Below are 25,384 nucleotides of genomic sequence, written 5' to 3'. Positions count from 1 at the left end.
CCAATTAATGTTGATCAAAATCAAAGCTATTTCACCAGGGTGCATCGCAATGAGAGCATCGTAATTCAATGGAACGAAAATGATGCGAACCAGAAACGTACTATACTAAGTATAATTAATCGGATGCAAAGTTTCCCGCGTTTCGCAACGAAAACTTTCGACATCGGCTTGCGATCGTGAGTTTTTGCTCGTTTCTAAGCCTGCGACGAGGAAATAAAAGGCTTCTTATCATAGCGTTCAGAACGCACGTTACAACAGACGCTCGCGTGGATCGAGCGGAATAGAATTACGAGGTCGTTGCCGGTGTATTAATTAGGGGAGGAAACGGTGAGACGATGGGATGGACGCGTAATCGGATGCGCATACGTTTGAAACAAAGAAGAAAGTGGTGAAGAAAAATGGGAAAGAGAATGAAGGAAGGAAGAAAGAATGAACTGTAATAATTGAGGATGCAATCAACATTTAATAGATATGTATTCGCAAATCTAGTTGTAAATCAATTCCAATAAAATCAAAAGTTTCGCTTAAGAAAATTCGATTGTCAGTTAAAAATTGCTTCATTAAAAAAGAAAAAAAAGTGAAGAAGAAGACAGGAAAAGGAATTGTAATTTCAGTGGGATTCAATATCGTAAACAGATAATAAGCTTTTAATTACAGTTCTTATAAAATCATTGAATTTTCTTAGCCAATGCATAAATTATGCATAAAATTACCGCTCTCAGTCTTTTCAACGTATAATGCCTCTATTTAACGCTATTTTCCTTCTCTGTTATATCCTTTTCATTCACATGCAAACTTACAATAAAGTGGATCCTGCAATCCTACCACTACCTCTACTACTAGTAGTTGCTAATTAGTAAAATTTCTCTTTCTTTCTCCCTCTTTCTCTCGCTCTTCCTTCCTGAAGGATGCCAGGCTCCGATGGGGAAAATTTGCATCAAACGCATGACGAGGAATTCGAGGCTTTATCAGAGGACCGCGACGCGATAAGAGGAGCCAGGTATCGCGTAATCTTTCACAGTTTGTTGAATAATCGCGTCGCTCTGGCTGGTAATTAAAGGAAAGTGAAAAGGAAAGTAAAGAAGAGAGCACAAAGAAAGGAGAAGAAAAATGCAGCGACGGTTCCAGTCGCAATCAACGTCGTCGGCGAGCCCAGGATCAACCGGAGCAGGCTAATAAGCCGATATCGAGAGTCATCCGCCGGATAGAAACGTTTTGCAGAACAGGTCGTCCGATCGAATCGATACAGGGCGGTTGTCGATCGAGGCCGAGATCGAAATACATGCGCCTTTCAATCATGTGCGTATATGTAAATAACTCGCAGGAATTAAAATAATTAATCTTGCTTCTTATAAACTTCGCCATTTTATTATCTTTTTAGAAAATTCCGGTCTCAAATTTATTTATGGCACATTATAATAATTTTGTTTCATTCACATGGGTACAAGCTACTTATCGTTTTGATTCGCCTTTTTATGACAAAATAATACTACGTTTAATACAAAAGATGATGTTTCGTATCCTAAAAGCGAAAGAAATAGAACAGCGTAGAACGCGTCGAGCTTAACTCGAGATGAAACTGCAAAATATTAAAAGATTCAACCATTGATAACATGATTCGCATAAAGGGAGAAAGAGGGATAAATAGAAATAAATAGAAAAATACTAGACAACTAAATAAATATTAGAAGAACTCGGCTGCTTCACATACTTGATTCTGCAACGAAAGATCTGTAGATCGGTTACTTCTTTAAGACACTGACAGACAGTTTATGCCTTAAGCGTATAAAAAAAAATTATAAAAGGTGAAAAGCCTAAGAACTTTTTGCACTATCCGATTACTCGGCTTTTGTTTCCTTCCCTGGATGAATCACAAATTTGATGTAAAATATATACAGGGTGGTTGGTAACTGGTGGTACAAGCGAAAAGGGGGTGATTCTACGCGAAAAAAGGAGTCGAAAATATAGAATAAAAATTTTTAGTTTGAGGCTTTGTTTTCGAGAAAATCGACTTTGAATTTTCGATGAGTACGCGTGCACTTTATCACGTGTCGTTATAACAGATCTCACTGTAGATCGTTGTCTCGGTGGAAAAATTAAAAAAAATTTTTATTCTATATTTTCGGCTTCTTTTTCGCGTAGAAGCGTAGACGCGTTTTTCGCATGAGATCTGTTATAACGTACCGTACGCGTACCGAGCGAAAATTCAAAGTCGATTTTCTCGAAAACAAAGCCTCAAACGAAAAATTTGTATTCTATATTTTCGACTTCTTTTTTCGCGTAGAATCGCCCCCTTTCCGTTTGTACCACCAGTTACCAACCACCCTGTATAATGGTACATCATTGTTGCTAAGTTATATTTGAGAGGACACCGGTACATAGGTGTGCAATGCGATTCGATAAATCACGCGTCCGCTATCGCGTTTTGTAAACACCTTGTAATCAAGAGAAGCTCTTGTCAACGACCACAGAAAACGTAACTCTATAGCGAACAGATACTAACGAACAATATTTACAAATGAACTTGTACTTCTAAATTATTCATTGAAAAAGAGAAACAGACATTTTCAGAGGTAATAATGAAAGAAAATAATAATTCTCAATTCTGTCACAAACAGACAACAACAAACGATATTTTCAAACAAAGTAGTACTCTTACATTATTCAAAAAAAAAAAAAAAGATTTCAAAAGTAATAACAACAAACATCATAATGCTATGGTAATCAGATAGTAACGAGTAATAACTCTGTACTCTTGCATTATTCCTTTAAAAAAAGAAGAAAAATATAAAAAGCAGAAATATCAGAGATAATAAGAAGAGAAGACGATAATTCAGTATTTTTTCTGCTATTTCTGTATGTAAAGAGGAATCAGACATGATTGTATATGGTGACAAATTAGTCATACATTGTTTTTTTTTTGTTGAATTTTCCTTTGGTATGCATACACATCGTGTAGAGAACCCGCATAAGAATGCAATGAAAGTTCAAGTGTATCTGTGACACAAGCGTTAACGAGTGACTAGCTCCGATTAGTCATTGCGTTAGAACGCGCGAATAAATTATATTGAATATCGTTTCATGAATCACGCACGGCTAGTCGTCGGTTCACCGATGACTTCCATCAGCTTGATTTTTCCAACAACTCGTTTTCAATTCATTCATCCGGCAGATACATATATTAACAAACTCGTTCACCTGGTCGATTTCAACCTTTCTGCTACATTCAACGGTTACAAATTCAAATTCCACGTCCTGTTTCCTGCGTTGTGAAAGTCTAACTCTATGAAATGATCTGGCTGAAATAGTTAAATGTAAGAAACAAGCGTAGAAAACAACTCTTGCGAAAATAAGTTCTTATAGTGTGACCGACGATGTATGTGTCCTGATTGATATAAATAGTGATAATAAATAGTAGTGCGTTCTAATTGATATAAAGATATATAAAAAATGTATTAAAAAACATTAGAAAGTTTTAGTAAAAGAAAAAATAAAAGGAACAAGAACTGGAGCAAGGAATATACACAAAATCCTATTTTCTTCAATTATTCTAGCTAATTACCTTAACAAATCTTACAACATGTGCGCTGTTACTCACTTACGGAATCCATTTCTGATATTGCACATCTATTTCTCATTCAAAATATCTTTCTTTTTTCAAAGTAATATTGTTTGTTTCAATATACTGTTCACTACTTTAAACATTGAATGGGTCATAAAAGTTAATCTATATTTACTATGTCAAACGAGTATTCTGGTTTAGAATGCCACTAAAATATTTGTTTCGAATCTTCTTCGAAAGAAAGTGTAAAGCTTTCTTGTATCGTTTGTTGCACACACATTTATTCACGTGAAAATAATCAACTGTATGTGAGTTAAATAGGGCACAAGGCCGAAACACAGACACCATCGATAAGAAAATATCTTATAGATTCTTTGGATAAAATCTCGAACAAAGTCTTTTTAAAAGTGGCGTTCTAAACCAGGATAACCCTTTAATACAATAAACACGGATTAGCTTTTACGCTCCATTTAATGTTCATAGTGGCGCCTCGTTAGTTGGACACAAAAGTGCGAAAAGGTGAGCCGCGTATCGTGCCGAGCAGCTCACACCAGCGTAATCAAGATTTGTGTCACGAGTTCGTTTTCCATGTACGGCATCTATAGCGTTGTCTACCCCAGGTAATTGTGCCAGCCAGGTTACGTAACACGTGGTTGTGCCACGCATGAATATAATAGATACGCGTACCGGGCCTTTTGTCGGTCCGCTTCACAGAACTGTGCACTGTGTGTGTTCTACATTGTACACCGTTAATGGCTAGGATATTTCCTGTCGTCTCGAGGATCCACGCTATTCGCTCCACGCTACGTATTCGCATCTGCATAAAACTCCCCATTGCCTGTGCTACCGCAAGATGCAACCGATTGGCGCGCGCTTGCGACACTCCTGACATTTAGTGATCTAATGAAACAGGAGATGTATTTGGTACGTTGTTTTCCCACTTAGAGAATTCCTATTTTTATTGGTGCTTGTAATTTTCCTCTAACGTCATAACTTTTTTTTTATCTTCGTCTTCTTTTCTTCTTTATTTTTGTTTAATTTGTTCAGTATACAGAATGGTTACTAACTGGTGGTACAAGCGGAAAGGGGGTGATTCTACGCGAAAAAAGAAGTCGAAAGTATAGAATAAAAATTTTTCATTTGAGGCTTTGTTTTCGAGAAAATCGACTTTGAATTTTGGCTCGGCACGCGTGCGCTTTATCGCGTCTCGTTATAACGGATCTCACTGTAGATCGTTGTCTCGATGGAAAAATTAAAAAAAATTTTTATTCTATATTTTCGGCTTCTTTTTTCGCGTAGAAGCGTAGACGCGTTTTTCGCGCGAGATCCGTTATAACGTACCGTACGCGTACCGAGCGAAAATTCAAAGTCGATTTTCTCGAAAACAAAGCCTCGAACGAAAAATTTTTATTCTATATTTTCGATTTATTTTTTCGCGTAGAATCACCCCCTTTCCGCTTGTACCACCAGTTACCAACCACCCTGTATATTCCACCTCAAACTGCGATATTTGGTACAAGCTATGAATTTGAAATTACATGCATTTTGTAGTAAAGTTGTTGATATATTAAAAACGTATACTTTTCTTATCTTATACAATATCAAAAATTAAACAAATCAGTATAATAAAGTTTGTCTATTATTTGTTACAATCTTGAAACAAAGATACTATAATTATCCTAACACTTTTATACGGGGCTGTATATGTATGTACAGTTATGAATACATGAATAGGCAAGCTCTTTATGCTAATTTCTAAAGTGTTTTTAGAATCTCTAATTACTTTGTCGAAAGTGTTTGTCGTAGCTCTTTATGACGATCATGTCTTGCTCTTTGTATTCATAGGAATTTATGCAGCTTCTTTACAACTAGTGGGATAGTTTTTATATGAATTCAACTTGATTTAGTTTATAATATTTTCTTGTTCTCGCAAAACAAGTAAAATTCCAATCCTTGATATATTTACTATTACTGACGCACATGTTGCCTCAATTCGGTTATATAAATATTCTTACGTAAACGCAACTGCGGCATTTTCATTTTTATGAATTCGAACAAAATAAATTATAAGTTTCGTGATGTTTTTCTAATATGTCAAACTTCCAATTGATGATCTTTTGAGTTATTGCCATTGACAATTATAATCGTCACTATGGGTGAGTGGAAAATGGATAAAATGGACTGATAGAGGAAAAGGAAGCTCGTCTAATAGACGGTTCCACGTTTTCAACAAAGCGATGGAGCAGAAACAGCGCTGAATGGAAGTAAAGGTACGGACAAAACGATTTTCTGAAATGTTACGGAAATCTTGAACAAGGATACAAATTTTTCGGGCTATCAAATTCAGTGGAAAGAAAGACTGAGGGCAGGTGCGGACGAATGGAATATTTTCAACGGTTTATAATAAATGAAATGATAAAAATTAATAAATATGTAAGAACAGCGGGAAAGGCAGAATCCGAGGAAGAGAGAAAAAACAACAGCCAGAGGCAATTGCTATATGTTAGACTTTAGCCTAAGAACATAGATACGGAACTAAGCCAAAGGTAGACATGTGAGAGTGTATAGATATATATATATAGGATAGTGGATATAAATTGAAAGAAAGATATATAGGTATATTTAAGCTTTTATTATTAGATATAAAATGAATGATAAGATGAAAGCATGAATGGGTGTGCCTATTTGGATATGATTGCTGCTCTATATAAAGTATGGGAATGAGTGAGAGTTAGAAATATGTAAACCAAGTGCTTTTTCCCGAAAAATAAATAGAAACGAAAACAACGATAACTGTCTTTCACTATTCAAGAATTGAAAATTCACTGTGAATTTATAATCAATAATTACATATCCTCGGCTACTTTACTCCCTAATAAAACCTTCGAAAAATATCCTTTCTAAAAATCGAATCCTGTCAACCATAGAAAATTAATAGATCCTCGACCAGTGTTTATCCCACGAATAACGCGTAAGAAAGTTAAGAAATAATTAATGCGAAGTACATGCAATAAGAGCAGTCGAATGCAAAGAATCGTGTAACTGCAGGCGATCGTGGCATGGACAGGTATACCGGTCCTGCAGTAGACAACCACAAGGTCTCCTTTTTCCAATGACGTCTCGTTGGGGAGAAATTTTCCGAGACTGGTCTTATTGGATTCCGTAACCGCTGGCAGGAATCGCGAGAATGGCTTCGGAAGTAGCCTGCCTAGCAGTGTCGGCACAGAGACCGAACGAAGCCTTACTTCGACCGCATTACTCGAATTCCAACGAAGGCCGAAACGAGATTCCCACTTTTTCTTCTTCGGGCTTGTGTCCCTCTCGAGCCCGTAAAGATATCGACGAGGAGAGACAGCGTGCCACTGTGAACGAATTGAAATGTCGCGTATCAAAGAACTCGATCGATCGAACGACGATTGAGTTTCGAGCTGAGATGCTTCGGTTAACCTATTAACTCGGAGCAGACGAGTTAATTCGTTCTCCGGATCACAGATCTTCTCGACCTTGTGATTTCTTCATATAAAAAGTTTTTATATTTTAATCGTGGTTTCGTTTCTGTATATTTGTATATGTAAAATAAATTGTATCTATATTCGCAAGAATTAAAATTGATAATTGAAACTGGTTTAGCTTTATTAATTAATAGATCGCGAATGTTTATGCATTTATATACGGGAGATTTAAATATGTAAGAGTGTAAAGAATACAGATGAATACAGATGTTTTCATATTTTAAAGTTTTTATATTTTAATCATGGTTTCGTTTCTGCGTATTTGTATATGTAAAATAAATTGTATCTATATTCGCAAGAATTAAAATTGATAATTGAAACTGGTTTAGCTTTATTAATTAATAGATTGCGAATATTTATGCATTTATATACGGGAGATTTAAATATGTAAGGGTGTAAAGAATACAGATGAATACAGATGTTTTCATATTTTAAAGTTTTTATATTTTAATCATGGTTTCGTTTCTGTATATTTCTATATGTAAAATAAATTGTATCTATATTCGCAAGAATTAAAATTGATAATTGAAACTGGTTTAGCTTTATTAATTAATAGACTGCGAATACTTATGCATTTATATACGGAAGATTTAAATATGTAAGGGTGTAAAGAATACAGATGAATACAGATGTTTTCATATTTTAAAGTTTTTATATTTTAATCATGGTTTCGTTTCTGCGTATTTGTATGTGTAAAATAAATTGTATCTATATTCGCAAGAATTAAAATTGATAATTGGAACTGGTTTAGCTTTATTAATTAATAGATCGCGAATGTTTATGCATTTATATACGGGAGATTTAAATATGTAAGGGTGTAAAGAATACAGATGAATACAGATGTTTTCATATTTTAAAGTTTTTATATTTTAATCATGGTTTCGTTTCTGCGTATTTGTATATATAAAATAAATTGTATCTATATTCGCAAGAATTAAAATTGATAATTGAAACTGGTTTAGCTTTATTAATTAATAGATCGCGAATATTTATGCATTTATATACGGGAGATTTAAATATGTAAGGCTGTAAAGAATACAGATGAATACAGATGAAAAATTATAATATTTAGTAGAAGAGATTTAATTTCAAATTTCTCCGAGTATGTTCATAAAAATATAAAATTGATAAAATATAAAAATATTAAATTTACCCAAGTATCTGTCTGTTTATAATCTTCTCTTTGAAAGCAAAGGTAAGAAACTAGACTAAGCAGAACACGTAAAATTATAGGTATAGATACAGGTATAGGTATAGATTAAGTAGATCGACATTGTAGAGACTGCAAACGAAATCTTTTTCAAGGCTGTGAGGTGGAAATACAAAGATGTAAACATATATAATATTATATATAACATTATATAAGAAATTATATATATAATCTCTTTTCGTAACAAAGCCCCTGATTTCGAAAAATAATATTCAAGGACTAAAACAAACTTCTATCTATACAACAATCCCAAATGTAAGAAAACTCAACAAAATTCTGAAAAATAAGAATTTGCATAAATATTCTCAACCTACTAATCAAATTTACAATCTACTGATTTCGTAATTTTAGTAGTTCCTAGTTTTAAAAAAAATGGTGTAATTAAGAAAAATTAAAAGTTAGAAAAAAAACGGTTTGTCTAGACATCCGCAGTCTATTAATTACTCATTTCCGAATAGTGAAAGTTGCTACTTAAGAAGCGATCCAATTAACAGGTTAAAAATGAAAAACATAATTACTTCCCATAAGCGTTATTCGCGTCGTACGAAGTGCAGTCTGTTGCAAGTAACACGACAAGAAAGCTTGTCTGATACAGGGTTGTAAAATTACACTTAGGCCGAGTTGTCTCAACTATGGTGGGGTTTAAAGGTGCATTGTGGGACAAGGTCGGTTCACCGTAGCCACGCAGTCGGGTCACGCTACGCTGGCCACCCCTTTTACTCTTAGCTGTTAAATTACTCCGAGTTGAGGCCACGCGATTTAACGACGCCAATACTTCCGGCATTTTTTCTTCGGCGATGCGAATTTCTCACGTGCGGAGTATAGAGCTTAAAAGTTTAGTATGGAACCACTTTTTACAATTCTATCCTTATTGCGAATATAGTACATATATTTGCGAATTTCATTGAGCCGTTAATTCAATACGAACTCGACTCATACGAATTTTCTTAAAAAAATTTTTTTTTTTTATTTAATATTTCACATTCACAATTTGTCCAATTTGGACATTTGGTAGAATTTTTTAGCTGTTTGATCGTCATGTGGGCGGCTACCCCCAGCGGGGTACCATCTTCGTGTTTGTTGGGTTATATCCTTTATGAGAATTTTTCTTTAAATGTGCGAAATTTTGTCCTATCTCCGCAGGAAGATGAGCCAAACGGCATAATATAGCGAATCATTGAAAAGATTTCAAGATAACGTCACCGGACTTCTTTTCTCTTTAAAAAGCGAAAAATTGGAACCTTGAAACACCTTTGTGTTGCAGATTCTTTATCCTGATGCGACATTCTTCGCGTTCTATCTTGATAGAGCAATGTTAAATACACTCTGTCTATTTGAAAACTTGAGAGAACTGTTAATCGAATTACTATCGTAACCTTAAAGTTTATCTTTTTTATCGTTATACGAAGATTTCAAAATAACGTCATTGAAGTGTAATTTGCTTTCTTCTGACGTGAGCTTTTCAGAACGAGAAAAGATTGACCTTGAAACACCCTTATACTTGAAAAGCGGTATTCGTATCTGTACGCGACGCTATCAGAAATAATATAACTCTTATCGCATTTTTTATTTCATAACTGATACTTTATCATACGTAAAACATGCGCAAATTCAAATTCAGCAGCAAAACTCGAAATGAGAAGACGGTTAAATATAACGATCATCCTGTACAAGTTAATATGCGGTTCATTTAAATATCTTGATCATATACATAACATTTAAAAGCGATTTTAATAAAACGAATGAATAATGGAACGATTTAGAGAGACGTACGACCGTGTAACGAGCGTAATTTACGTACATAAATATATTACACATACGCAATGCATAACGACCACTGTTTCAGATTATGCATATACACATATGTGTGTTCTCGAGTTTCTTCCTCAGTTCGTATTTTATTCCCGGCCCTTGTGTCTCGTTTTACGCTACCGTGACATTTTTGTTCAACGTACTGTTCTAAACTAAAGTCGTTGCTTCCAACAAAACGGAGGAAAAAGAATGTAGAAAATTAAAATGAAATTTCCTTAAAATATTGATTTAAATAAAGGTGTGTTTCACTGCTCAATGTTTAGTCTTAAATATGTGATATTCACATAGAATTATTGCTTTAGCTTCATAGTTAATTACATTACAACTTTACTCACTGTTACGCATGTTACGTTCCCATGACTTATGGTATAATGAATTCCGAATAATAATAAACGTAGAACGCTATTTTATGGAAAATAACGATGTATGCATTTACATTAATTCTCAATCAGCTACGCATATTTCATACTCACAGTTTCCATACATTCAGAAGTTGTAAAAGTTTATTAACACGAATATCGGTTGGCTATGATTTTATAGCGCGTTTCGAAAAGTGATTCGATTTTGAATAATTCTGAGTTGGTCTATTCAAATGATTAGAAAGTGAAATCTCATTCTTACAGCAGCTTCTTTAATTGTTTTTCAAGTGATCACGTGAGATTAGCAATCGGAGAAACTGCAGAACGATACTAATGACTGGCAATTAGAGAAAGGACCGACGATTATGAGAGTGTGCCAAGTTGTTCTGAGGTGAACCGCAGCCACGCTGCATGCCTCCTCTAAATAGAGAAGAACGAGGCAAAGGGAAGTGATTCATTCGTGGTGAACCGATGACGATCCGGAGGATGACATCATTTCCCAACGAAGAGTTGAAATTCGGAGGAGACGCGATCATTCGACTACCGGGCAACCGTGGATAACGCTACTGGAAGGAAACGATGACTAACTTCTCAATAAATTATGGAAATTCCAACACTTCACAAGTTTTCTCAATCATTAAAAACATCGTAGAAAATGATCTGCAGCAGAAAGGGAAAATCTAAACGTTGTACGATCGAGCTAGTATCACTAGCAGGAGTTTACAAGTTACAAGTTATCAGTGTCAATAAATTCTCTTGCATAACGATGAAAATAACAAGTTTGATAATATGGCAGAACTTTAATTATCCGAGCTAATTATAATACACGCTACTCGGATAATCAAACTATACAGATAATCGAATAAATTTGTTTTCGCGTCAGAGAAGATAATTTATATTGAACTGCTTTTATAAACATTAAGATTAAGATATTAAGAAACAGAGACAACATTCTCTGATTATAAATATAATAATTTCTCGCAATCTTTATTCTTGTTTTTCTCCAAGAAAGAATTCCACGCATGTATAACTGAACCTACGTTATTCAAAATTCAGATGTTATATTTAGCAACACAATGTCCACCAGTGCGCACAATCCTACTATTAAACAATATAAATCCATGTAAATCGATTCTAAACATTCTTTCCGTTATCTCAGAATACAATGATTTGCAGAAGACCAGCCGCGATGATTCCACATCTGAACATGCGGCAAACGTAAAATGTATTAATTACGGGCAATTAAAATCTCAATCTGCCGGCAATTACGTTGCATAGCTTCGTATCCAAGGTGCTTTCATCCGCGGGAAACAACGATCGTTTTCATTTCTAACGTTTCCGCACGCGTCCTTATCGAGCATCGCCATCATCGTTGCTGAAACGTTTAATTAAAACAGCGAGGAACGCAGGTATCGCTCAACCAGCATAATGACTAAGCGCGTCTACGTGCCTGTGCCATCCTGTCAATTACTATGATAACGAAAGGAAAGGGAGGAAGAAAGAATTAAAAAAAAAATAGCAGTTGGCGAAGAGAGGCGCGACAGACGCGGAGGAAAGACGCAGAGGAAAGACGCCGATGGAGAACGGAAGACGAGGAAAGGAACTGTCGCGTCGGTGGAACAAAAGCGGCCACGAAGAAACACGTGTTACCTTTTGCCATAGGCATTTGCCGGGTGTAGTTAATTCTGCGCGCGTCGCGCGACGACAGAACCCGGAACAAGTGTTCGCGCGCATTTGTAAGCAACAGTACATCAACCAGGGGAAACGTTTCGCTTAATTCAAATTGTTTTCGCGCGCTTCACGACGTGGGAAACATCTGCTGGAGACATGGTTGGATTGGACCAGCTTTGGCGAACAAATGAAATTGGTAGGAAGGATGATATGCAATGGAAAATTGAAAAATCGTGATAACAGCTGTATGTAATTCTCTAGTATCTAATCTTGGATTCTGTTTAAGGATTAAATACAAGTTTCATTATGATATCTTTCCATGCTGCATCCACGTTTTGCAATTCGTGGAAGCTGTTAATCGAGGAAGACGTGTTAATTCCTTTTACTCGGAACCTTAATCTCTTAGAGATAATTCCTTTATTCGCATCAGTTTTTAGTATAATTTGGATAAGTTTTATAGCGTGTATATGTGGAAAATTTCATTAATCGAATCTCTTGAAATCCTTAGCAATTAGAAGTGATTAGAATTGTGTATTTAACGGTAACTGTGAGAAATTTCCTTTTTTGTCTATGCGAATCATTTCAATTATCACTTTCAATAATCAGCCTTAAATTGAAAATTGCGTAAAGATATTGTGTTCTTTTTGATATTCTTTTTGTATGAACGAATACTGGGGCGAAGGAGGTCATCTAACTAGCAGACAACGTACGTTGCTCATATATACGGGCTCATAAAAATTAAATGAACGGTGGACAGACGCGAGAAAGGGGGAAGATAAAGAGCAAGGGAAATGAAGGTGAGGGGTGAGCAGGACCGAGCGGGAGGATGCCAGACGAATGAATGAATCTCACGACTCACACGTGTTCTGCTTTGCTTATTCAGACCATCGCACCGTCTGATTCGCCACGCATTGCTCGACACATGCACTCTGTCATTGCCGTAGCGAGGAACGCGATGCCGCCTCATAAACCGTTCGATTCGCGTAATTTTTCTTCTCCACCTTATAGTCACGTTTGGTGTAATTGGTAGAAGCCGTATGTTATTCTCTACATAATGGAAGCTGAGTTTTCGACACAGAATCAAAGCACTTTTATAAGATGCGTAAGTATGCGGCTGCATCAATCGATGTCCACATAGTGTTTTAATTTACGACTTTGCTATATCGGTTCCACTAATTATATGCACGCAGGATATTCGAATTTCTACAGGATGATTCTACAAACGAGGACAACGTGCAGTTGTTCTTTAAACGATGGAGATGAAGATGAAGATTCCGACGAAAAGCAGATGTCGGATGGTTTAACGAGATCTATCTTCTTATAACGTGACTTCTGCAAGTTGCAGTTGTTCTTTACCGAGCAAATGTACTTCCTTCTTCGAGGAAGGAAAAAATGAAACAACGAACCGTGAAATATTACACAGTTACAAAAGTTCTTTAAATTTGGAACTTGAAAATTTGAAATTTGAAATTCCTATTAACCGAACTTAAAAAAATAACAAAATTTATAGAATAACAGACGATTCTACGACGAAATGTATTTTTTATTTCTTTCGATAATCCCATTATACAAAATTTGATGGGTATATATAGAAGTTTATAGATTGACTGTATATATGTATATGTACAATATACAGGGTGGTTGACAACTGGTGGTACAAGCGGAAAGGGGGTGATTCTACGCGAAAAAAGAAGTCGAAAATATAGAATACAAATTTTTCGTTTGAGGCTTTGTTTTCGAGAAAATCGACTTTGAATTTTCGCTCGGTACGCGTATGGTACGTTATAACGGATCTCACGCGAAAAACGCGTCTACGCTTCTACGCGAAAAAAGAAGCCGAAAATATAGAATAAAAACATTTTTTTTTAATTTTTCCATCGAGACAACGATCTACAGTGAGATCCGTTATAACGAGACGCGATAAAGTGGACGCGTGCCGAGCCAAAATTCAAAGTCGATTTTCTCGAGAACGAAGCCTCAAACGAAAAATTGTTATTCTATATTTTCGACTTCTTTTTTCGCGTAGAATCACCCCCTTTCCACTTGTACCACTAGTTACCAACCATGAACCATAAAAATTGCAAATTTCATTCACACGGAATATAAAGATAAAATTCAACTTCGGTCGTGTATTAGAAATCCATGATCTATAAATAATGATCGAGAAAATCGTAACGTTCGCGTGTTCTTCGATTTCTTAAAGCCTCGCAAGGTATCGTCAATATGCGCGCAATCAAGCGAGGACGTTGCAGAAATTTCGTTTCCCCGTGGCAACGGAACGACCTAGTATTCGTGCAAATTGCAGGCCGTTACGTGGCGAAAAGACACAAAACGCCGGAGAAACGCAGATTCGATACGCGTTTCGAAGGATTTCATCATCGCAGATGCTCACTCGGAATACTGCGCGAGTCACTGCTTTACGGTAAAACGCTGTGCATACCGATCGTCTCCTGGATCGACCTGGATCATGAATTACGTTGTTCGATTTTGAAGAATCCAGTGCTATTGATTTGATAAGTGTGGAATATTTGAAAAATACAAAATTCAATACACAATTCAACGACACCGAGTGATACTGATTATTCAAATATTATTTATTGGTAATATCGCTGTTTGATAATATATTTCAATTGGACGAGTCTAAAAAAACATATTGTGGAGAAGTTATCACGAAAAAGCATTAAATCTCGCACGCTTTCTCCTCGGCCTTCCCCTCGTATATTCCAACTGATCTACGTCAGTGACACGAAATTGAGTGGTACTTGAAATCAATTTCAACGTGTCAACCGACGATAAATAAGCAGTAACTGCACTTATTTTTTTTTTTTTTTTTTTTTTTTTAGTAACGCTGATGATCAACATTTGCAAACATATCGAAAGGAATTTTATACAAATATGGTGCGCTCATCCACCGCGAATTTTATTTCAGTTGATTATATATGAATATTGATGATATATGAATAATAACGATGATTATAATATAACGCGAAAATAAGTGTATCTAATTATGGATGAATTCAATTTGAGTATTTCCAACTTCTTCTAAGGCCCGGTGCAAACGAATGTTATTAGGTTGTCCGAAAAGTGTCTTTCTTTTACAGACACGTCTTTTACAACGATACATCTTTATACAAACATGAAACCTGATCTGTCAAAGGTTGCGATCTTTATTTTGATAGAACAAAATGAATCATAGGTAATTCGATAAAATAATATAAAACGGGAAATATAGTGCATCCATTATTTCCTTATAAAACGAAAGATACTTTTCGGACGACCTAATATGTGCGTGCACAGCGTCTCGTAAAACAGATGAATGCAATTGTTCCGTTGGTAGCGTGGTAAAGAAGATGGTGAGACAAAGAGAATGCTGAGACTCGTGCAAATGTATATTGACGAAGATCTTGCAAATCACATATTAAATAAATCTGAAACTATTTTCATATCAATTCTAAGTGTAATCCAAGTGTTGTTACACATTTATTTCGGCGATTAAGATCCACAATTCCCAACAGATATAAATTTTTATAAAATATAAAAGTATAAAATATTATCAATATGAAATTGGGAATATTATATTAATAATATAAATATTTATATTAATAAATATTAGGTTGTCTGAAAAACGTCTTTCTTTTACAGACACGTCTTTTACAACGACGCATCTTTATACAAACATGAAACCTGATCTGTCGAACGTTGTGATCTTTATTTTGATAGAGCAAAATGGATCATACGTAATTCGATAAAATAATATAAACCGGAAAATATCGTGCTTCCATTATTTCCTTATAAAACGAAAGAAACTTTTCAAACGACCTAACATTTCACAATTTCAATAAATATTATCCCATTTACTTTAAATCTTATATTATATTCTCCATACTGATGTCTCATAGTAATTACAATATTATTTTCACAACTTAAGTCTAACATGCACATAAATATTTATTGTTCAATGTAGATGAGACATTTTGTATGTATAACACTGATATACCGATAATATATGTAAATCTTTCCCCTCGAAAGGGGATAAAATTTTATTCTATTAAATTTTCAAAGTTAACATACAGAGTACAACAGTGCACCTTCATACAAACGTGAAACCAAGTCTGTGAAATGTCCCGGTGTTCATCTCAAACAGAACAAGATGGATCGTACGTAATTCGACGCAATAACATCAAACAAAAACACATTGTGCGTCTATTATTTCCTCATAAAACGAAAGAAACTTTTCAGACAACCTAATGAAGTAACAGTGATACGAAGCGGTGGCAAATTAACGCAAAACGTTCGTTTGAACTGGAAGAAAAATTGAACGCCCGAAGCCGGCCTGCCGCAAGCCGCTCGCCTGCAACGAACCTAAATTCCTTCCAAATTTCTAATTCCTTATCAGAAGCTAAAGAACGACGTTTCCCAGAACACAGGGGAACAGATGGCATGTTTCCCCACGTACCGATGCCTGGTTCGCTCAATACACTTTCGGATCCTTTCACTCAGATCCCTATTGGAGACCATGAGTCGCAACGACGCGACACAGCGCAGTGGACGTGGCAAGGACACGGCAGCTGAAAGGAGCCACGATAAAAGGAGGATCCGTTGAGAAAACACGACAACTATACGTTATCCTGACCGCAGAATCGCGCGCTTTCGCCACCTCGACTGCATCTAACCATGAAAACTGGCCATTTCTTACGAATCCATGTTTCTTTCTCACCGATCATTTTTCTTTCTCGTCTAAACACGAGCTTCGCAGTTTATTACACGCTGAAGAAGCTGAGTACACGTGTGACCGATGATTTAATTGAAAATGAGGTAGCTGTTAGTCATTAAGAATTAATAGCTTGGTTTAGTCACGGCGTGAATTATGTAGTTTATAACGTTCGAGAAATGATAAAAATTAACTGTTTGAATGCTTGAAAATCCGTTTACGAGATTATTTGTGTAATAGAGTAATTCGTTCACAGAACTATTAGATTGTCCGAAAAGCTTCTTTCGCTTCATAAGTGAAATAATAGATGCACAACGTTTTTTATTTTATATTATTTTATGGACTTATGTATGATGCATTTTGTAGTAGAAGTAGTAGAATAAAATGGATCAAACGTAATTCAATAAAATAATATAAAACACAAAATGTTGTGCATCTACTATTTGCTTATAAAACGAAAGGGACTTTTCGGACAACCTAATACTTGAAATTAGGGAAAAGTTGAACGAATGTCTGGTAAACTCTATTCCCCTTAAATTTTACCATTGCAATTGTTATACTTTAATAATTTCATAAATCACGACGAAATTAGAGCCATTAGAGTTTGGATCCTGAAGAGTCTGTTTAAGATACCAATGACAACTGATTTACATAAATATTTCCAATTAAGGAGAAGTTGAACGAAGTTGAACTAAGAATTAATAACTTTGACTTCGTCACAAAAGTTTATGAAACATGGAGTTTGAAAGATGATAATAGTAAGAGTTCGAATGCTTGAAAATCTATTAAATGAGAAACTAATGGAGAAGCGATTTATGGAAATGTTTGGGATTAGCAAAAGTTAAACGAAAGATCAAAAAGAAATAGATCTATATATCGGAATTTATTATCCAAGAAGGAGGATGTTTATTTAATATTTCCTATCTATAGTAAATGATAAACTTCTGGCTTTAATTACATAGATAAGAGCAATTAAGCGAACTAGTCATTATTCTGTTTAGAAAATATAGGATCGTGCATCATGTCGCAATATAAAGTGAGGAATTCTGTGCTACTTACGCCTCGCAGTATGGCTGTTTGTTGAAACCCTTGTACGTCCGCATGTTCAGAATCATGCCGCAACCCTGACACTTGAAGCACTGTTTGTGCCATATCTGCAAGAAATATATCTTTGAGTGAGTTTTCCCCTCGAACTTTGTACACAAATACATATTAATGAACCATTGACCAGAATATTTGTAAAATGTTATAGACACTTAGAAAATAGAAGAGGAAATATATAAAAAAGAAGACAGAAATACTGGGTTGTCCGAAAAGTTTCTTTCGTTTCATAAGGTGATAATAGATGAACAATAATTTGTTTTATATTATTTTATCGAGTTAGGTACGGTCCATTTCGTTCTATTTCTATTATTATGTTCGTGCATAATTCGATAGACTAATATAAAACAAAGAACATTGCGCGTCTTTTAGTTCCTTATAAAAGGAAAGAAACATTTCGGACAACCTAATACCAGGAATATTGTGCACATTGTTCATCTTCTTTTTTATATGATCAACTCCATAGAAAAGATAGAGAAAAATGATATTAAAAAGATTCTTTTTTTTTAATTTATCACGAAGTATCTATAGTATAATATTTATGTCATCTTCTTACTATAAACAAAATTATATCTCAATTCTTGCGATCATAGAAATGACCAACGGTCAAAGAAGGAATCGGCAGGTACGCAGAAAAATACAAGGAAAGAACGGCAACATATTCAAACCAGCTGGCTGCTGAAGCGAGCCTAACTCTCATAGAAAGAAGACTAAAAAGAAAACACCCCAGTAACCTCGCTAAAGAAATAAAATAGTCAAATTCAAAGATGGTATCCCGCTGGGGGTTGCCATCCACATGTTATTTAGCAATTAAATTAGAAAAATTTACCAATTGTCCAGCTAAACAAATTCTAAAGTACAAATTAAATAATAAAAAAAAAAGAAAAAAATAGAAATGACTCGTTTGATTCTGAAGAAGCTGAACGCTAACTATATATCCAAGTAATCAAATCGTGTAACATGCAACAAGCTATTTTCTTTATTTTGAAAGATTCATGAGATTTTTGAGCGGCTCGAATATAAATCCAGTATTTTGGTATCAGACTGAAGAAACTGAGAAGTAAAATGAAACATTCTGTACGATAAAAGTAAAAAAGAATACCAAGAACCATTCGTCTCCTATCATACGCAAAAACCAACAGTTTCGCTCGCCGTATTTTCACCCACGTGCAGGAAAGAAACATTATTCGTAGGTTTCTAGGAGAACAAAAGCCATCTAATCGTGGCAATGCCTTTGTTTCATTGTTATTCATTGGTAGCATCTAAACGATAGTACGCAGCCTCCCAACATTGTCTTTTCCGCGTGAGGATTTATCACGTGCCAACAATAAGCACGCACTCTGACCCAACTATCCATTTTCTAATGATAAATAAACGCGTGAAATAGTATTCTTCGATAAGATCGGCGAACGTTCAATGAGTGAAAAACGTAATCATCGTTTTTCTATCGAAGGTCGCGAACAATTGCAGATATCCAGAAGAAAATATCCTCGAACAACCCCTGCTAAACATTTTCATATTTCGCAGTCTGTAAACGTAAATCAGAAACACGATATCTATGAAAATTAATTCGTTTTGTAAATCATCGTGCGTCGTAACTCTACCAAAGAGATCACAACGACAATTCGATTTGGAATGCGTTTGGTTCTGTATAGATCCATCGGTCGAACGTTTCTCACAGCTGACCCAGAGATAACCGAAGGCCGTCATAGTTGCTGGTCGATAATTAGCAAGGCTGCTGGTGATGTCAGATGTCGAATAAGGTCGCGGATCTTAGAGTAGAACGGCCATCGCGGGAAGGCCTACACCCGGAAAGAGAGAAATGACTCACGAGCGTGTGAGTCAACTTTGATCGCGGTCAACAAAGGGTTATAATTATTCCTCGTGAAAAACGCCTTGTCTCTTGAACGCTTTTTATTCTCCAGACGTTTCATTGTATTTAGGATAAAGTTTCTCTCCTTTTGTGTAAATTGTCGCAAAGAACGCGAAAACCAGTGAATTCTAGTTCAAACGTAAAAATTACCTAAGAAATAGAAGACTATTGACTATTTTTCGACCTACTGTGGCCCGCACATTTTTTAACATAATGAAACTTAATAATATGTTAATAATCTAACATAAACGTTGACCAAAAATGGTCACTTTAATAATCGATACAAACCACGGTAGAAAAGAAAGACAATCTGATCTTTTTGTCATACGAGCCAACTTTACCTAGCAGTTATATGGTTCTTGCAAAGCATTGTAAAATCGAAAACTAAAAGGCAGAGCAAAATTGCTGGCTAATTAACCTTCCAAAACTGATAAACGTTACTACGTATGCCCTAATTACCGCGTAGATAAGATAGTCTTTTGTGGTCTCTAATGTATCATCGATCATCGTTAATCAACCTCTTACGTGAAAAAACAGCAACAAAATATATAAATAATTCATCTATATATTATACAGGGTGATTGGTAACTGGTGGTACAAGCGGAAAGAGGGTGATTCTAGGCGAAAAAAGAAGTCGAAAATATAGAATAAAAATTTTTCGTTCGAGGCTTTGTTTTCGAGAAAATCGACTTTGAATTTTCGATGGGTACGCGTGCACTTTATCGCGTCTTGTTATAACAGATCTCACTGTAGATCATTGTCTCGCTGGAAAAATTAAAAAAAATTTTTATTCTATATTTTCGGCTTCTTTTTTCGCGTAGAAGCGTAGACGCGTTTTCCGTGTGAGATCCGTTATAACGTACCGTACGCGTACCGAGCAAAAATTCAAAGTCGATTTTCTCGAAAACAAAGCCTCGAACGAAAAATTTTTATTCTATATTTTCGACTTCTTTTTTCGCGTAGAATCACCCCCTTTCCGTTTGTACCACCAGTTACCAACCACCCTGTATATTCAAGCGTATACTAAATTGTTAAAGAGAAATATCGGAAAACACTAAAATGCATGAAACACAATTAAGAAGATATACAATTTGCACTGTAGGCTCGAAATACGATGAGTTAACCAAATTTCAAGTTTCAATGTCTAATGTTTCAAAGTTTTAAATTTCTATGTCGAATTCTTCAATATTTCAAATTTCACATGTCCATGTTTCAAATTTCAAACCTCCAAATTTGAAATTTTAATATTTCAATCGAACCAACAACCACAGGAAAGAAGAGAGAAAAACACGGGAATGCAAAAGAAGAGATAGTAACCGGTTGAAGCAATGGCAAAAGTACTTGAGCAATCTTGTCACGTTTCGATTTCTAGACGATGCAGGTCGTCAGTGTCAGTCCGTGAGACGGTGGAATGCATCGTCGAACAAACGCAACGGTACCTTATTTGTATCGTGCTGGCAATGTTAATCGCGCCACGAACAAATGCTAGCAGTGCCACTTTCGATCGTGCTTTACGTCGAGAACGCTATGGGACCGGCTAGCACGTGACGCACACCCTGGATCTCGTTGTTTCAATTTAATTGCAATTACTTAATCGCGATTAGCGGTAATTGCTCGTGGTACCGCTTTCAAATCAGTGAACAGTGAACAGTTAGTTACTTGATTGCAAGTAAAAATTCGACTCGCGAACGTCACGAACGCGTAACTTTGCTGAAATTACTTGCAAGTCGGTGAATAATCGAAGAAAATGATGATTTTATTATATGATAATATTATTGCGATATTTAAGATTAGAAACTTGGTTTGGAAAATTGTAGAAAGTTTGATAGATCTGTGGCAACGTAATTGGTATTTTAATTATGCAAATGTTTCAAAAATGCTGAGAGAATGATAGTGGTATTGTCGATCACAAGTTATCGCTTAACAAATTCTTTTGTATAATTGTAACAAGATTGATCAATTTTACAGATGTATTTTCTAAATTACAAATTGATTGTTTTAGTCGATAAGTATTAAACAACTGTAGAAATTGTTTCATGTAACAAGAATTTATAACTTATAAAATGTAGTTTATAAATTTACTGATATTATCAGTAAACTTATAAAATGTAGTTTATAAATTTACTGATATTATCAGTAGACATATAAAATGTAATTACTTATGTAGTAACTTATAGAATGTAGTTTATAAATTTACTGATATTATCAGTAGACATATAAAATGTAATTACTTATGTAGTAACTTACAAAATGTAGTTTATAAATTTACTGATATTATCAGTAGATTGCAAATGTTTATACAAATCAAGAAATAGAATCTAGATACATATACATATAGATATATTTGAACCTCTAAATATTATAACAATTTTATATTTATTCATACTTATTTATACATATATTATTATTATTACATATACATATTCTATGTATTTATACATATATATTTGTACACATATGTATTTATACATATGTTATTTATACATATTCTATGTATTTTGTATATTATATTTCCCACAAATACATCGAAATCCGCGATTTAATTAATAATTAGAAAATTCTTTAAAAACTACTCGAATGAACACGTGATCAAAATGTAGTGTACATAGCTGCGTATTTTGTTCGCGTTTGAGTCATGAAATTTCCCGAGGACTCACGGTTGCGTGTACGCATCCAAAACGATCTTACGAGGTAGCAACGAGTAGCAACTTAACTCGATTACTCAATTATGTACGATGTTTGCGATTCGATTATACAGTCGATATTCACAAACGACACGATAAAACCCGATGGAACATTGTACTCGGAGCACTTTCACTCGTTTTTGGAATGTTTTTCGCTCATGCAACGACCAATCCCTTATTTCGCAAGACATTTTACTCACCATAAACGTTGTCCAGGATCAAATATGGTCATCGAGCTTTACGATGTTTTACGATGAAAACGATGCCGTTAATTGATCACATCGCATGATACATAAGATCGTAGCCATTAAGCTTAACTATATTTTTTTATATTTACTGATATTGGTTCCTAAACTCTGTTCACTTTGGGTATATGCGTGTTGTTTTAAGTATTCACTTTTCATTTCATTTATCTACCTATTTATATTTACATATATTTTTAACGCTAAAACTACCGATAGTTAAGACGAACCTATTTCTACGAAAACCAGCCAAAATCACTGGTCTTTAAAAAATACGTAATAATAGAATATTTTTATATTTATTGATTTATTACTTTTTTACAGAAACAATTCCATGTTATCATCCCTAAACGAAGACTGACACATTTATAATATTGTAGAACCAGTCGTTTCGACTGCTGCGGTATTGCTAGTGTTAGCATCTTGCGATCGATCCGGAATTTTCCTGATAACTGATATCATCATATCGAATGATACGCGGTATCACACAAAACGTATGGCAAATTGTACGAAACGAGGAAACTGGTTAATTGGGAGTCGATAAACAGATTGCAGAACCCTTTTACACTTTGACAAGTACCAGTTGTTTTAAGTAGCCTTGATACAAAATTATTTTCAGTTTGAATACATAAAAAAGAAAATAAAACTCATTATATTATTCTTTTAGTTATCGGTGCGAAAGTCATTACATCATTGCGGAAAAAAATATAACACGAAGTAGGAATTTTAAAATAAAATTGTAAAACCAGTCAATTTGACTGGTGTGGTAATTCTACTGTTAATTTATACAATATATTATATTGTAGAAATTTAAGTTGAAATAAATGGATTCACCTAATCAAGTACTAAGTGAAATTTCTTTCGAATAATTGCAGTTTCACTCCATAGAATTACATTAATTATAGAATGATCTAATACCATCGAGAAATCACCACTGCCGACTAAACCTCCGAATTTTATTTTAATTCCTTTAGCAGCATATGCCAACCCTTTTAAGTGTTTTATTCGAAATTTACTTTAACTAAAAAATAAGACAATTTAAATAAACAAAGGAAGAAAAAAATTCACTTAAATACCAATTTTATTCACACTATTGTTGTATTCTGTAATTTTTAAGTGTATGATATATCTTGAAACAATTTCCAGGATGCAATCCTGCTTTTCTTTCGCAAATAAGGTGGGACATGAAAGAATGTCGAGTGGGACTCGACAAAGAAACTCCTGAGATAAAAACTGATGTCGAGTCACACTCGACATAGGAGTGCAAAGGGTTAATATTCCCCTAATCATCATGATGGCACTTAGTATAAAACCCATTAAGCTCTATCGAAATCGATACCAGTAATCGATTAAATGATTCTTCCCCTCAACACTCCTGCACATTGTTCTGAATATTCATATATTTTCTACATTATGTGCATTCTATACATATTTGCACTGACATATATATACAGGGTGGTTGGTAACTGGTGGTACAAACGAAAAGGGGTGATTCTAGGCGAAAAAAGAAGTCGAAAATATAGAATACAAATTTTTCGTTCGAGGCTTTGTTTTCGAGAAAATCGACTTTGAATTTTTGCTCGGTACGCGTACGGTACGTTATAACGCGTCTACGCTTCTACGCGAAAAAAGAAGCCGAAAATATAGAATAAAAATTTTTTTTTAATTTTTTTTTTTCAATTTTTCCATCGAGACAACGATCTACAGTGAGATCTGTTATAACAAGACGCGATAAAGTGCACGCGTACCGACCGAAAATTCAAAGTCGATTTTCTCGAAAACAAAGCCTCGAACGAAAAATGTTTATTCTATATTTTCGACTTCTTTTTTCGCCTAGAATCACCCCCTTACCGCTTGTAACACCAGTTACCAACCACCCTGTATATATCCATAGCTTAGCTATAAAACGTCAGTTTTGTCAACATTGGAAGTAAAAAATTGCAGGAATTTCGCTTTCGTACGAGCCACGATCGCTCATATGTTACACAATTACAAGGAACAGAAGCAGAGGATGGTAACAATCGGTCGTGTAATCGTGCACGTTGAATAACCAGCGCGGTTTTTCCGTATAAGGATGCTTCCCTACTCGGGAAGAAAGCGCGGCGTGCGAAATTAAATCGACCGCATAGAGGCAAGGAATCGTATCACACTATCACGATGGAATCGCATCGCGCGACGTTTCGTCGTTGAAAGTGAAAGTTGGCGCGGCCGAATCGCTTCTCCGCGGACAATGACAGCCAAATGATCCCGTATGACCTTTCTAACCTTCTAAATATCAAACGTTGTACATATTTCATCGGTGTACATTATTTTATTATTCCTGATCGATGAAAACTTGCAGAATAGAAGTAGTTTAATCAAAATCGAATGAAATTTAATGTTGAATGACTTGCCAGGGATGAAGATAGTATTTCTTGACGTGGAAAAATAGTTCGAAGTTTATGTTAAAATTAATGTAGAAGATAAGAAAAAATAAATTGAAGAAATTCAAGTAAGAATATTAAGTTTAAAAATTAATCTATATAAGTTAAATAATCTATGTAGCATTAGTCCCTAATCTATTAGGTTGTCCGAAAAGTTTCTTTCGTTTCATAAAGTGATAATAGATGAAGAACAATTTCTGTTTTATATTATTTTATTGAATTGA

General features: G+C 34.9%; 1 protein-coding gene and 1 long non-coding RNA gene across 3 annotated transcripts in view; one reads left to right on the top strand and one right to left on the bottom strand.

Annotated features, from left to right (window-relative positions):
• LOC117164616 (LIM and SH3 domain protein F42H10.3) overlaps positions 1-25,384 on the bottom strand; it is a 42,444-nt gene that overhangs the window by 9,965 nt on the left and 7,095 nt on the right. For both annotated transcript variants that reach the window (XM_033347757.2, XM_033347758.2), the window contains exon 2: positions 17,897-17,991. In XM_033347757.2, the coding sequence (XP_033203648.1) occupies positions 17,897-17,991 (95 nt within the window). The remainder of the gene's footprint in view (positions 1-17,896; positions 17,992-25,384) is intronic.
• LOC143302908 (uncharacterized) lies at positions 11,584-13,648 on the top strand. The gene is made up of 3 exons (XR_013058772.1): positions 11,584-12,923; positions 13,010-13,228; positions 13,317-13,648. It is a non-coding gene; the product is annotated as an uncharacterized LOC143302908 (long non-coding RNA).

The sequence above is a fragment of the Bombus vancouverensis genome, chromosome 7, assembly GCF_051014615.1.
Source record: "Bombus vancouverensis nearcticus chromosome 7, iyBomVanc1_principal, whole genome shotgun sequence".
Taxonomy (NCBI): Eukaryota; Metazoa; Arthropoda; class Insecta; order Hymenoptera; family Apidae; genus Bombus; species Bombus vancouverensis.
Note: the sequence above shows the minus strand (reverse complement) of the source record. Positions and strands in the feature narration are given on the sequence as shown.